The sequence below is a fragment of the Dendroctonus ponderosae genome, unplaced genomic scaffold (assembly GCF_020466585.1).
Source record: "Dendroctonus ponderosae isolate FM_Combo_2020 unplaced genomic scaffold, Dpon_F_20191213v2 Dpon_F_20191213_3, whole genome shotgun sequence".
In the NCBI taxonomy this organism is placed as follows: Eukaryota; Metazoa; Arthropoda; class Insecta; order Coleoptera; family Curculionidae; genus Dendroctonus; species Dendroctonus ponderosae.
The window spans coordinates 7419101-7435680 of record NW_026018508.1 but is presented as its reverse complement, the minus strand read 5'-3'; the positions used below and the strand labels follow the sequence as shown (position 1 = coordinate 7435680).

At 31.7% G+C, this 16580-nt stretch overlaps 1 protein-coding gene across 4 annotated transcripts in view; it reads left to right on the top strand.

The window, feature by feature from the left end:
- The window catches only part of LOC109535052 (katanin p80 WD40 repeat-containing subunit B1), a 33886-nt gene extending 19059 nt beyond the window's left edge, over positions 1–14827 (top strand). For all 4 annotated transcript variants that reach the window (XM_019900868.2, XM_019900867.2, XM_048664677.1 and 1 more), the window contains exons 8-10: positions 415–656; positions 1101–1175; positions 12806–14827. In XM_019900868.2, coding sequence (XP_019756427.1) covers positions 415–656; positions 1101–1175; positions 12806–13061 — 573 coding nt within the window. In that variant the 3' untranslated portion in view covers positions 13062–14827. The remainder of the gene's footprint in view (positions 1–414; positions 657–1100; positions 1176–12805) is intronic.
- Positions 14828–16580: the final 1753 nt, after the last annotated feature.

The following is a 16580-nucleotide window of genomic DNA, read 5'->3' as shown; positions in this document are numbered from 1 at the left end:
CGTCTGGATTGGCAAATTCCTCTTAATCATACCAGATTTATCAAATGCAGAACCAGATTTCAAATATTCGCCTTATAAATGATGATGAGCAAAGACAAAACTTAAGAAAATATGTCAGGACAACCACCAATACATAAAAGTTCTTGGTCACTATTCTGGTCTTCTTGATCATGATATATACAGCCGAAACGTTGACCTGGAAAGAGAACATCCATGACGCCGTTTAACTGTGATGCTGGAGAGAGCCGTGGGAGCCTGATCATACTAGATAGATACTTGGGATTGTGACTCTTCCATCAGGAAGATCTAGTGTCGGTCTAATTCCCGGAAACCCTGTTTAGATAAGCTAGTAAAACTTTGAAGTAGCAAATTGAGTGTTAAGCAAATTTAATTTTTCTAATATTTTTTTTCTAGAAAAATTTTGATATTCTGGGCTCCAGGAACTATCTTCCCGAAATGTCAGAAGCCGAAGGTCTTGGTCTGCTAATGCGAGGGCATGAACGAATGCAGAGCATTTTTTCAACTAGGAACCGCAATACTAGGCTAATTCTTGCCCATTTTAGAAACCGGGATATCAAACACTCTGTCGAATCAGCAGTCTCCATGGACGATATTAGCATTTTAATTGACATATTAGGAGTTATCAATAATAAATAGTAAGTATGTTTTTTATTCGTGTAATGTTTTTTTTGAGAAATAATTAATAACTGACTGTTAGGTTGAGTTACGCATGAAATTTTTGATCGGATTTTATATTTCATTCAAGCAATGAAGGTAAATTGAGATTCTGAAACATTTATATAGCAAACCAACAAAATTATAAGCCCCATGCTTTTGATTTTTGCCAAAGATTTGCGAGTTTTTATTTTTTACCGAAGGTAATATTAATTTTGTTTGCTGCGAGTTAATGTTTTCTGCGATTGTTTAGGCGACATATTGGGTTATTTTTTGCCGATTGTTTGTCGATGTATCCAAGTCACTGCATATTTGCAGTATTTGCTGTATATTCACTGCTTGAGTAAAAATACTTTGTTTAAAGTGTTAATTTATAAATATGTGGTTAAATTGGATTAACCTATATTTGCATTGTTTTATTTTAGCACTATTTGGAATTTGGATCTCTGCGTAACCATCCTACCCAAGCTCATAGATCTGCTGCAGAGTAAATATGAACAGTAAGTACAAAAGCTTACATATTTTTGCAAGAATAAATGTTGTATAAATTAGTGAATTAATATGTTTATCTGTTTTGAAATATTACAAAAAATCGATTTGATTGATTGATTGCCATAAAATATATCACATCTTTTAATTTACTTAACGTGAATGTTTTTTTCATTCGATGTCAGGCAAACCTGTTATCTTAAGAATTTCTTAAAACCGTTTTTAAAATTTAATTTATTACTCTGCTTTCATAACTTATTTTCAGCAGAATAAGATGCTCAAAAGTAGTTTTAATAATGGTTTTCAAAATTTGTGTTTTGGGAATAATCGGTAATAATATACAGGGTGATTCAAAATTGGCGTCGTTCCTTTTAAGGGGTGATAGAGGCTCACTTGGGGAGTACAAGGAAAATATTGAAATTTTTTTTTCGAAAATTTCTAGAAGATATTAACAGTTGAAGATCAAATTTCAACTTTGTTATTAAGCATTATTTAGAAATTGTTCCATGTGTAATTGGTAGCATATTGGAATACTTAAGCATTCAAAAAGAAAAATTACAATCTTTGCTTCAAATTACGACGATTTTTGATATCAAAAAAGTTCTCTTCTACAATTTTTTGATGAAAAATCACAACGGCAATGTGTTTTCTGTCATTAACAGATAGTTACAGGTGAATAGCCCTTGTCAATCATAACAATAATTTGTCAAACTGTGACTTACTTTGAATTTCCTTTCACGAATTTGCGAATATGCGATTAATTCAGGGGAAATGCTACAGTAACATAGCAGAAGCTGAAAGAACTCACGCCAACAAAGGGCGAGGAGAGTGGTTCCGGGAACAAAGTGGACGACAATCGATGTTCGGGTTCCAGACACAGAGGAACAAGTATTGGGCATCATCGAAACAGGGCCTTCCAGGGGCACTCAGAGCGCAATAACTAACACTTTTCCAAGCACCAAATAAATACCGAGGAAGGGCTACATTCCTACCAACAAGGAGATACAAATGGAGCACGAGTTAATTAACTGAATACGAGAAGCTGCTTGATAAGAGTGGATAATAAGAAGATTACTCAGGCACCAGCTTGTTTGCAGTTAACCATTCAAATGTTTGGTGTTGTATGGATTATTTATGTAAACACCAAACCCCGCAGAATTCGATGTTATGAGAACAGGTTGACATGTCGAAAGTACGTCGCGCAGTCAACGAATCTTGTTGAATTTACCGTTTATCCTTGTCTATCTTATTGTCACTCTGTATAATTCCATGGTTACCGGAGTTTTAAATAATTACGAAGCTACAGGTATTTGCGCAATGTTAATTAGACAGATTACCTTGAAAAACATTGCTGCCGTATTTCTGATATCGTTTTTTGGAAATTTCTCAGTTTTTAATAACAATTAATTTCTTTTACTATTTTTTCTATACTCCTATAACAGCGCCAGACAACACTTCCAGAGGAATGACGCCAATTTTGAATCACCCTGTAGATTATGACCTATTTTGTTTGTTGTTGAAGTTTGGCTGTGCTACTAGTTTGCCTAATGGCCGAAATGTTATAAAGTATTTCTTCAAAGCAAAGTTAAAGTTGCATCTACAAGAGCAAGGTCGCGTCCGCGTAAAAGAAATTTCAAACAAGTTGAATCACCCTATATATACGACCTACCAATCGTCAGGTGGATTGGGGGATGGTATAATTAATATCACTGAAGACTTGTATGAATAATCGACACTTTACACGATATCCGAACAATAAAAGAAATTTCATCTCAAGAAGCATTATTTTGCACCATGCTCTACTTGAAACGTTTCATTAGGGTGGAGTGATACACGATCATATCGAAGAGAGTTGCGGGGCGTCGGCATCGTTATTGTGTTGTTATTGTTCCGTTTGCTATTCAATAAGGCGCCGAATTTGAATGTCGTGTGCCATATTACAATTGGCGCAACACAGGATCAGGCATCCTGCTGGTAGACGGCGGGTCAATACACAGGGTGTCCGAAAGCTAAGACCACAATCGTAGAGAGCAAATTCGAGGATGATTTAATGTAGTTTTTCGCATCAAGCAGGTGTACTAAGCAGCATTCGTTATCTTCACATATCAGCCCTAAAAAAGCGACAGTATAACTTTTTCGATTTAGGTTTTTCCTGGAAAAATTTTCGTAGTTGAAATTTGACAAAAAATGTATTTTAATTTTTTTGAAATAAACACCCTGTTTGCAAAAATTTTGTAAAATACAGCCCAAAATTACCAAAACGGAAATTTTCCAACGAGCCTCGACTAAAACACGTTTATAGGGGAAAAATATATTGCATACATCTAGGCAGAATCTTACATTGGCAGAAACACACTTTTTAGAAAGTCAGTGTATTCAGCTCGATATTTGACTGCTAAATCTATAGTGGATTTTGGGTGGAAAGTCTCATCGATGCTTGAAAAACAAACTATTAGTGTACGGTGTGTCCCATTTTCGACGCGGCGTTTTCCTAATTCTAAGCGCTATAAAAAAAACGAATATATGTGTCATGTGCTCTTTATGGGTCAAGTTTGAAATGGAAAATGTTCGTTCGTTTAAGAGATACAGAGGGCAATTTTAAAATTGCCAGTTTCAAATTGACACTACATTATTTATATTCATATTTATATTGAACCGTTTTCGAAATAAGTATGCAGGGGTCGGGTAAAAAGTTATCGGTCCTAAACTTATTTTTTTTAAGGAACAATTGAATATTTGAATCTAAAAAGGTTATTTCTTTGGAAACTTGGGGGGGGGGGGATCGGTGGAAAATACATTTATAAAGGATTCATGAGACTTTTGAATAAATAAAACCATTACATAAAGTGAATGCCTTAAGATTCGGTCGATAAAGATGTGAAAAGGTCATTGAAAACAACGGAATAGTTTTCGAACATTTGGGATAATTTCCGATATTTTTACCGGAATTTGAATATTTTATTTCGTTTCAAAGTTGCTATTGTTATTTAATTTACTTTACTGTGCGAGCTATTTCTTTATTAAAATAATATATTTCCAGATATAAAATCAACACAGTTTAGTTTCTCTATTACTTATTATTATAAGCTTTTGTTTCATGACAAACTGTGGTTTAAAGAAAGAAAGTTTAAATAAACAAATTACCTAATAAATAAATTAATATATGACAATATTGTTCATGGTGTGTTCCATTGTTAAAGATAATGCAAAATTATGTTCTTTCGATTAAAATTTGCAGGGTATTGAATTTAAGAAAATGAGCTTAGAACCTTTCCCAGCTTTTTTACCTGATTACGTATAGTTATTCTGAAGACGGCGGGTTATTTAACAATCATAGTAACGAAAATTTTGAATTGGACATTTTGCCGTCTCTTAAGCAACCAAACATTTTCAAATTTTAATTTTACCATTTGAGTTTGACCCAAAAAGAGCACATCACACCTATATGATTTTTTTATAGCACTAATAATTACGGAGATACCCTAGAAAAATGTAGAAAATGATCTCAACCTCCTGTACAACGTCAATCCTAACTATGCCTGGGTAACTCTGTTGCTGGTATTACATTACGCAGCTTTCCTCAATTTATTGGCCAATAAACTGGGCCAATTATTGAAGGAATTTCCTTGACCGTCATCGAATTCACACTTGGATATTGTTCTCACAGTAACTTGCTGCCATTTTAGTAAAACCAACATAAATTTCAATACTTTAGTTCTGTTCGTTTGTGTTGGTGAGGATGTGTAGGTCATAGCACATGAACCAAGAGCCAAATTCTTTGCTTGTACCTCCAAAGAAACGACTAATTTTCTTATTAATTTGTTAAACTGATTCCATACAACACAGATTTTCAAAATATGTAATGCAATAAAAGAACAAGATAACCCAATTCTAATACCAAAAAGTTCTAGAAAATTTTTACAATCTACATGCTCTAAATCCGCAATAAATCGAACAATTTATCGCAGCCTGACTCCCCGCTTTACGCTTATATGTGGTGATCTTCAATAATTGACCCACTTTATTGGCCAATAAATCGAGGAAAGTGCATAGTTCAGCCTACATAACATTGAAATTTTGCAACGTTTTCTTAATCAGGAAAAAAAAATATTAAAGATTTATTTTCAAATAACCCTACTTGAAATGCTGATAAAAGTTGAAATAATGTTAGCAAATTGCTGTTTTCGTCTTAATTTTAGTTTAGGTTCCCAAAGCCTGTATTATGCATTTTGGAAAATAGAAACGGAACTAAACCGATTTTACAAAATTACAGGTTTTTGAATTGTGTTACTCTCAAGCACCCCTCAAGTACGGTTAGCTTCCATCAGCTGTATTTCGCCCGAAAATGACACACTTTCTGACTGAAAATCGGTCAATCAACTTTTTTCAAAACCGCTCTTGTTCATAGTTTATTATGGTCGGTTTTCTTGAATCGGAACGAATAAAACCGTTTGCGGTAGCAGCTGTCGGTCGTCAAATATTCACCTTCAACATCTCAATCCTTCGACAACAGTTAAAGCAACCCTTCCTTTCAACATAATATGCATATTAATAATGCAAACAAAGTGACAATTTTTGAACTCAACAAATCACCCTAGGTGTCATGTTGCCCATGTCTCTTTGATGCGAAACGTCGAGAACTCTTCAGCGTGACATAGAGATCTCTTCAAATTTGAATATGACTGAAGAGTTTTGATATGTTATATACAAACATTGCATGGGCTGGTAAATGGTTCAGTGGTAGGGTGACAGTAGTGAATACCGTTCATATAATTATTGTTTAAGTTTTTCGAGTTATGGAAATAATGCCCCTGTTAAGTAATTTTGTTTGCCAATGATGTGGATTCTTTCGCACTTCATCATGGTCAGGCTTTAACATGGTATGCGGATGATCGGAAGATTTTACTGAATTTGTAGGTGGGGACATAATGTTTTCACTACAGTTAACAGGGAACAAACTATTATTAAATAAATTTAACGATATTTAGGATAAATCAATGTAAATAGTAGTATACACTGAAAGAACGAAGAACTAAAAATTGATTGAAGCGAATATAAAAATTGCTGGGTCAATAAAATGTAATCAGTGGTGCTCATGGAGTGAGGATCGTTGGCAAAAACATAAGAGAACATAAACCAAATAACTGTGTATTTTGATAAGTTTTGATCGGTTTTGCTGGAGGTCTGGTTTCATTTTTGAGGTAAAACTTTTCAATTGCAAACGCTGTTTGTTTTTTAAAAAACTGTTCGCTCCATAAAAAAAATTAGAAATACACTTTTGGGCAGAGTTGGGATTTTTTAGATGCCATCGTATTTGAACGGCATATGCCCTAAACACAATGTTTTCTAAATCAAAAACTGCATTTTGAACCACCGAATTTTCATAAAACACAGGAACATTAAAAATTAATTACGTTAAAAAATTTTACATAATAATAAATAGAGAATAGTAAATCGGGTTATGTTGGCGGAAAATAATGAATTATATGCTTAAAATAGAAATAATACTGTTTATCAATCGCCAGGGAATAATAAGTATTTAGGGCGCATCAAATGAAAATATATTTGTATTTTATTTCATAACTGTTTCATTTGCAATATCAATAAAAGCTATTATAATTAACAATTTTAACGCGTTATTAAAACCAACAGAACAATTATCATTTTGTTGCGCTTAAAATTTCCTTTGGATCAGAATAATAATAAAACTAATATATCATGATGTTCTTGTTCTTTGAAATACATATTGTCTTTTCATCCCAACCATAAGAGGATTTCGAACTCAAACGATTATTTGCGTCGAGGCTAAAGTCAAAAAGTATAGTTATAGTACTTACTTAAGAAAATTTTAGATGTAGTCTTGGATAAAGTAGAGTAATAACTTAAATGATTTGAGAGCTTGGTGTGTATTTAATTTAGAAATTACGGAATAATATTTACGTCATATTTATTTGTATAATAATTTCCTGTTATTTAATTGCCGAATAAAACTAAATGATCAACTTGTCAAAGTTTTCTGAAAAGACATGGAAGAACATTTTATTGAATGTAGAACTCTACTCAATTAATTACTCCCTTAGGCAGATTTAAAGTAGTTTTTGTTGTAAAATTTAATTAAGGTGCAGTTTCGTTCGATGCTGATGTATTAGATAACTACTACCATAGTATATCTGGACGTGGTTGGAAATAAAAGTGCTTTATTATTAGTGATGCGCTATTCGGGTATGAAGCGGGATTTGCAACATAAAACTCTTTCCAAACTATTTAAATTTTTATTCAACAACACAGCTGACTTCTTGAAATTTTTGCTCTACTCAGAAAATTTTATTTTATAGAGAAAATCTGTTAAAACTATCAAATCGTAAATAACGGCCGAAAATCATAATGAATGAGTTAAGAATCAGATTAAAGAAAATTGTTACGTATATACAATTGTTACATATATATAAAATAATACATATTTAAACCCGCTGTTAACGAAAGTTTTTGATTTTGACTATTCAATTGTAACTCGTTATTATCGACCCCAAGTTTCAACAATGCATAACTCGTATTAATTGTAAAGACCAGTAGATACGAACACATGAATGTGCAAATTTATTGTCATTAAACCTACATTTTTTACTCATTCAACTACATTCTTATAAGTAAATTATAGAACTTGATTATTGAAATTTTAAAGTTGTCCAATTTTCGTGCAAGAGACATGCTGATTGTAAAGTAAGCGTAAGCTTTTAAATGACTGAATCCGTCTATGGATTTTTAACAAATATTCCTAACATCAGTGTGGAAATGCTTGGTTTTCGAGATAAGCTCACCTGGTGCACAACATTCTCGGATTTAATTTGATTGCAGGAAAACGTCAACATGTACTATAATAAGTGTTTCAAATTGGCTTCATTGGTGTCACGATACACGTAAAACATATGATTTTTCCGAATCTTCTGAGAGCCTTAAGTATTCATTTTTCAAAATGCTGTTTTAATATAAATTTCTATTTATTTAATAATAATGTATTAAAATACTAGCGGCAATATCGATCTACTAGAGGCAAAGATGTGGTAATAACCCCCTGTAAAAATAGATTTTAGTCAAAGCTTATATAGTAATGAAGATATTTGCTCCCCGATTCGGTCTGCTTATGCCCAATGTACTGTATCGAGTTAAAAAATGAAACCGTTAGTTTGATTTTTTCCTGTCGTATGTTCCGCTTCATCTCGAGAATTGCGATTGGTTTGTTAACTTAAACGGTCTTACAAATTCCCACAGAAATAAATCACACGATTTCGGGTCGCAGGATGTTAGTGGTGAATTTGTTGGAGATATGGAATGATTAAGGAATTATTTTTGATTGTAACATAATTTCCACATAGTTTCTTATTTTTGCAATATCTTAATTGAGTGGAATTAGAATGAATGGCAATATTATTTTATCTTAAATTTTGAATTGACTTTGACCTGACCAACAAATTTTCACAATTATTATTACACATTTAATTCGTAAATAAATTTTATTAAGACCAAATGCCAAGCGACAACATAAGTAATGTGTATGCGATTTACATATTATTTATATAAGTACAGGGCTTTCATTTCAAAACAAATCACGATAAATTTCTTTTGAAAGAGAGGAGTAGATAAAAAACACGCCGCCTTACTATAAAATTATTCATCCAATGATCAGCAGGAAAACGTAAAATCGGATTATCGGTTCACGAGTTAGAAGATAAAATGTGTGATTAGGGCAGAATTGTTTTTATAAATTGTTTAAAACACCTCCGTTATTCGATAGGCAATAATAAAGTATGTCTGGAAATTCAATTGGGCAAATTTACAAGGAAAGTTTGCCGACGAAATATTGTGAATTTTCTCGGTCAGCTCGAAGCTCTGATCTTAGTCCCTTAAATTTTTACTTTGGGGGTCACTTAAAAGGTCTGTTTTATGAGGCACAACAAACTGAAGCTCGTTCCACAAGGAACCAACAAGATATTTTAATTCGAATGATAAAATATTTAAATACGGCAATTAGAAGGTGTAAGAATACGAGGTAAATGGTGGACATTTTGGCCAGTTACCTAAGCAAATCTGAGTGTACTGATTAAATTGGATTTTTTTGTTGTTTTACCGACACCAATCTATACATTTATTATCTTACAAGCAGTCCAGCAAAGCACTATTTAAAGTTCCAACATAGACATTACCTCCAATCCAATCTAGCAAGTACCTTGTTTTGTAGGCAGACTAAGATTTAATTCGAATTTCACTCCACCAAACACTCTGTATGTTCTGTTTGATTAATGTGCATAATGTACATAATATGTAATTATACTTGTTGGTAAAAAAACGTATACCTATACGGGAACATTTTCTTTTCTCTTTAGTGTATATTTCTTATCCATGAAGAGTTTTAGTATACTTTACCACACGCTGTACTTTTTTGTTAACCAAACATCCACTTTTAATCGAATGGTCCACTCTCATATTTGTATCAAACGCAAAGCTTTTTATCGTATTACAAAATTAACCGGATATTTTTAAACGACAATGGGATTAACGAAAATGTTTCTTTAATCGAGAAATTTGATTTATTTAATTCGTATCTTCACATCACCAGTTTTCTCCCCATAAAACTTTTCTATCCAACTTAAATAAATTGGAACATAATAAAACTCAGTAATGACTGATATTTTAAACCAAGTTTCAATTCTGTTTAAATTGAATATTTTGTCATGGGAATTGAAATCGGGGATAAACATGCACCGGTTTCAATTTGCATTGCACTAAATGCAAATCAGAGCGGCCATAGTGCTCTTTGAAATGAGCATAAAGTATTTTCAATAAATCGACATTGTTACGCCTACGGTCAGCAAATTAGTTATTCATGGGCGTGAGAAGAGCCACGCGGCGTAATCGTGGGCCGGCAATCCGACACGATCAACCCTTCGCAATGGTCATGGGAGTTTTTAGGCAAATTATTTTAACCCTCTGTAATTGCTATCTGTTCTTTCAATAAGCGAACTTTTTTTGGTTTTCTTTTTCATAACTGTTAAGGATAGGCGTTCTTTATGTACTACGATTTATTTCTACTCGATTTTATGTTCTAGGAATGGTGATATGCCTTTCAAAGTATAACCTTTCTAAAATATTTCAAATATATTTTTCTTGTATATTGTATATCTTAGCCATTCGAGACTAGAAAACCTGTTTACTCTATGGAGTTTCCGATTTTGATTCCAAAAATCCCAAAAATTCGATGTTGAAAGACACAATAAACATTCATTCAAATCAGTGGACTCCCCAAATGTTTAAAAATAAAACAACATTTTGTCGTCCAAATGCACTACCCATAAGAATTAACAGATAACTTGAATCTGATTCTTCTAGTTTCAATCTGATTAATTTAAAAGGAAAATCATGCATCTTAAAAGAGTCCTGCCGCCGTCGATTTGTTAAAAGCAGATTTTTGCTATTGTCCTTATTACGAAACTAATTTACACAAAAGTAAAATTTTATAAAACAATGTCAGACAATTTAGGTACATTTTTCAAAATGTGTAGCTTATCACCCATCACAACAAATAATGTTAAATTGTAACTAACTTAGTTTGTTACTAGACCTAAACAAGTTGTAACAAAAATATAATTTTATTACTTTTATATAAATAATATTAATTTTAATCAGCGTCAGGTTCTAGGTAAAATAAGCATATAAATCTTTTCTGGCTTTTGGTTCTAGTTATTATTTATAACACACGCCATTATTCTAACAATAGTAATTCAAACTCACCCCCAAAGTTCTATGTGTTCAACTATTGGGTTTCGTGTGTTTCGTACTCAAATTCATTACAGTATAATGATCAGTTTCCGTTTTATTTTTCGGTTTTTATTCTCAGGTTTAACAGCTGACATTTCCCGTTCTGTTCGTTTCTGTTAATTAAGTTAAGTGAAATGTATAGGGAGGGCATAGACATGTATCGCCTTTTTGGAATTCATATGTTTAACAACTTCAAGATTCCATACCTTTGTAAAAAACTGTTTGTAGTACTTTTCCTGTTTGAATTTCATCCGTTTAATTTTTTAAATTTCAACTCCTATTATCTACGATAAAGATGCAATCGATTACCTGATTAAAAGCAGAAACTAACCAATTTTTAATTTTTTACTAATCTGTTTTCCAACTGCTATTCATTTGAATACAATACTATAAGCAGGTCTAGTCAGACTTTTATTCCTTATTACATCTGTAAAATATTGTCTGCAGGCGGCATTAATATGAATTAGTTATTAACCAGAATTTTAGTTAAAAAAAATGGCAAATGAGTCAAAACTTGCACACAAGAAATAGAACCCGTTGGGTGAAAAAATGTTTTTTATTATAAGACAATAGTTATGAACTTAAACATTTAAAAGAAAAATGGTGACACAAAACTTCAAGTTCACTTACTGTTGTGTTACCACTATACGTTTAAAATCGTATTTTTTTTATTCAGCGATAAACCTTATATTAGTTAACTGTTTATAGTTAGTACTTTAGTAACTGCATTTGTCAGTGTAAACTATTAACATGAAATAAACTCGTCATTACTAATATGGATACTGGGAAATCACTCCTACACGATTATTTACTTTTGTTTATTTTTTTTAATGGAAACATTTTTAAACTGGTAAGATGATATTAGATCTTAAACTGTTGTAAGTTGATAAGAATGAATGAATGAAAGAATATTAGGTCGGAAGGAAAAAACGTTTGAACTTCAATTATTACTTTTTAACTGTTTAATAAAGCCGCAAAAGTGATTAGTCTTTCTCATTCAATCAATGTTTTCAAAACTGCGTATATTTTGCCAATAATATAATTACTTTGAAGAATTCTAATGTCTGCAATCGAAATATGGCCATCTAATCGAAATCAATACCACATATATTTTCTTATGCATTTTATTTGTCTTTTTTATTTTTACTGTTTTTTTTTTTTTTTCAAAACAATTTTTTTCCAAATTTTTCCCGAAACTAACACAAATATCTACAAAATCTAGTCTAAGAAAAAATCAAGTTTGAACAAAATATATATTTTAAAAAGGCATAACCAGTGCTAAGGAAAACTAACAAAAGTGACTGAAGAAACCAAACGAACTCAAATACCTCCAAAATTTGTCTGGGAAAAAATGAAGTACAAACAAAATGGAAAACAACGTGGACGCCATGGTAGCGAAACTCAATGAATGAAAATAGGTGTAAAAACGCGTAAAAACCTAAGAAACACCACTAAGAAAAGTGGTTAGTATAGGGATTATCCTTTGAAACTAACTAGTTAGTTTTATATTCAAAGGGATTATCTATAAGGTGAACATATTTTTAACTCCAAACGCGAGGGAGACGGAAACTAGAAATTGACCAAAATTCAATAGTGGTCATGTATTCTTTGAAAATATGTAATACTTGTACTATATTAACAATAGCCATGAATACACTAATAATAAACGATTTGCCTTAAAGTAGATGTAATAAAAAAATCCCATACATTTTCTGCCGGTCTGTTGGCATTTATTGAACGCAACTCTATTATTTATAAGTTATCAGTTTTAATAGTTACAACTAGTAATCTAAACAATTTTTGTATGAAACATTTGTTTTTATTGCAGATACATGACAGTGGGATGTACGACCCTCAAACTGATTCTTCGGCACTTCGGCCCAGTAATTCGAAGCAATATTCAGTCACCAGTTGGTTCCTTTGGTGTAGACATTCCTCGCGAAGAGCGCTACCAAAAATCCGTTAAATGCCATGAAATGCTTTCTCAGCTAAGAAGCTGTATAGTAAAAAAGCTGAGTTTACCCGGAAATATGGGGGCGACTTTTAGAGAGGTACAATCTATGATGGTAACGACGCTAGACTGACCCAACGCCAAAGTGTCCCTGGTAACATTCAAGAACGCAAGTATTTGAGTGAAATCGACAAAATCGATTGGAGGCAGTTCGAGTTTATCCAGGGCTCAGGTTTCCTGTATATTTGTGTAGAGTAGTGCAATCGGTTGTATTAACTGCAATTTTTTATTTAGCAGAGCTGTTGTTTTTGCCGAATTAAGTTGTGAAGGTGAGTCTCACGTATCACAAGAACTTGTAGTGGCGCCATTTTCGCAACGCTTTTTACATATTTGCGTGGATAAAGGACTGTTTAAAAATTTTAAATAAATACTGTAAAATTAAATTAAACTGATTTTAAATACTGTAGATGCTCGGTTGTGTGAACTGTATAAGAGGTTTGTTAATACAATGGAGATAGTTTTTTGCACTATTTGATAATAGCTCTAAACTAACTCAATTGTTTATTAATTATGAATATGCACGTATTCTTATTAGGACCAAGTGAAGTAACAAAAATTGTCAATTTAATCGAAACAACCGCTCTTCAGTTTTTATTGCACAGGATGATTTATATGTTAAGATGTTCACATAATCGAGGATCTTTTGTGATACCCGGTTCTACTTAAGTTTAAATGAACCATAGGAAGATGTATTTTTCCTTAACACTTAATTTCGTCAGTTAGTCTGAAAATAGTTCACCTTTTTTTTACCAAACCACTACGTTAAAATTATTCAAGATTTAATGAGATTGATGTGGTTAAACAAATTGAAAATCCTACTAAACAGTATTTAGTACGCTTGACAATTTAATTCAAATTATTTAAAACGTTTTGTTAGTGTTTATACTCATATGTGTAATTTTTACAAGAAACTTGCATACTAATTGGCTTTTACCTAACTATAAGTATTAAACTTAAAATTATTATTTTAGAAAAAGCAAGTACATTTTTCCATGGTCCATTTAATTAACTAATTTTAACATGACGTAATATTAATTTTGGTAACAAAACTTTATTTCTATTGTAAGATTATTCAAAATGTTTTTTATTGTAAATGGAACAGAGTAGAAATGTTATAAAGTGCGTACACCTAATAAATTCGTCATTAACATTTTTATCGCAAACAAATTACCGGAATTTTATTTCAAGTAATTGGGCATGTTTCAAGAAATATTGAGATATTGATGATGGAAAAAGTTACTGTTGGATTTTACTTGAAGTTGTGACAAAATGTGGTCATTTTGATGCATTTCTCTATAAAGATAGATACTTTGTTTTTAAAATATTTTCTTACTTGAAATAGATTGAAACTGAAAAATACATTAATTAACGAATAAAAGTTGGTTATTTTTTTAAAATTAAGCAGCCTAGTAATAATGATAATACATATATATTGCTCAACCTAGGTAGGACCTTCGTCTTATTCTTGAAATACACTTGAGACGATGTCGTTGTAATTTATTATCTAGTTTGAAATCTTATATCGAAACTGTTAACGATTCAAGAAAAAAATTACCATTTGCTCCAACTCAGGTGTTCGCACTGTGTATGCATTTCATTATTTCCAATTAGTCCAGTTTCATACACAGTGATATCAAATTAATGGGCGAAGTATTAAAAAGATTTAAAAACATGATAAATTTACAAAACTACGTCAACATAAATGAATTTGTTTTAGTCTAACATACTTTAAAATACAATATTTTTTCAATAACTATACAAATAATATGTAATATTAAGACTAAAATTCCGTCCTTAAATATATGTAGATTTTGTAATATACAAAATGTAATATGTGTATTTAATGTCCGTAGTACTTCCTACTTGGTTACAAACATGCCCAGAGGTTGCTTAAATTTTGCAAAATTGGCAAGTTTGCAACTCAAACATCAATCATATATGCTTTCTGGGTGGTTTAAATGGAAACTGTGCGTAGAAAACCTTCAAAGTGAAATTGAATTTCGTCATTTAGAAAGTTGCTAATTGGAGTAACAATTCTTTGAAACAATGCTATTTAAATCCACATGATATTTGCTCAAAATGTTAAATATATTGACATTTTCTGTGAAATTATCCTTGCTTAATGGTTTTAAATTGTGAGTCGGGTTTTATGTTAATGCATTTATGGGATAATGCGTTAAAGCAATTCCGGTGTATTTAACAAAATTCTTATAATCTAAGACAAACCTTGTCTAATTATATCATTAAAGTTATAAGCTCAAACCGTCTTTTATCTAATACGCGTTTGATGACATAATAGTGTAAAATCGCCTGCACGCATTAAAACTTTACATCTATGATTTTAATCAATATGAAATTTTGGTGCAAGTGTTTTAGAACGTGTATCGATGAGAATTTGGCAGTTTTCTAAATATACAACCGCCTTCAGAAAATTGGGGCATTTAAGTATGAATTTCTTGTATTATGTTAGTGTTTTAATGCAACGCGCTGTATATTTTGGTTCCGTTTTTACAATTTCAGTTCAAATGCATTTTAAGCATCAGTGCGAAGTTTAATTTTAAATTTTAGTGTGTTGGGAAACCTTATGAAAGTGCGACTCAAACTTAAGCGACAAAACTGTTCCAACATGTTTTATATTGAAAAATACGAATAAACCTTTAGGACAACGAAGTCCCTTACCGACATACCTATATGTTGTTGAAGTATTTTTTCCAGTTTTTCGATTATATTTCACGAACTATTTCAGATGGGAAACAGGTTTTTTACACAGTTTACCAATTATTATTCCTACCTGACCGTTAACTCGTATTTTTGCAAATACTGATGGTGTAGATTTTGGGGTTGAATGAGTTTATTTTGCCCTTAACATTTACGCGTGTTACAGTGTTTTGTACTTTTTTACTATCATGTTTGTCTTCAAAAATGTGGAATTTTGGGAGCAAAGATATCTAGATTATACTGCCGTCAGAAGCAAAAAAATCCTTAAAAACTTCGAAAACAACATTTCAGATGTGCGTGTCCTGATTTTTAATTTAGTAGGTTCAAATTTTATCTGCAGATATAAAAATTTAATATGTATGAACTTGTCTTTTCAAAATTTGAATAGAACTTTGATTTTAAAATAAATCGGAGCATTTTTATTAGGAATATTGATATTTGCAAGATACGTAAAAGAAGGGATTCAAAATTAAGGGCAATCCAACAATCAATACTAACTTTTGTGAGAACATGTTTAAGTATAATATCGAAATAATTTTTGTAATATTTGTCATTAAAAAAACGCTTTTAACAACAAACTAAGACCTTAAAGCTTTATGCTACCTATAAACATTATTTCTCCTTAGTCCTCCAAGACAACAAATATATTGCCATAAAAATGCAATTTTAATAACTAAAATGTGATTTTGTTGTAAATACGAGAGGAATTAAATTTCAACTTCTTTGGGTGTATTGTTTGCAACTGATAAATTTTGTCAAAAAGAAGACGAATTACAAGCTTAACAGAACGCCTCCAGATGAGGAGGCAAAGAAGCCTTTGGTAAAGGTTGTTTTTTCACCCAAAAAGTTGAGTTCAAGAAAGTTACTCTGAAAG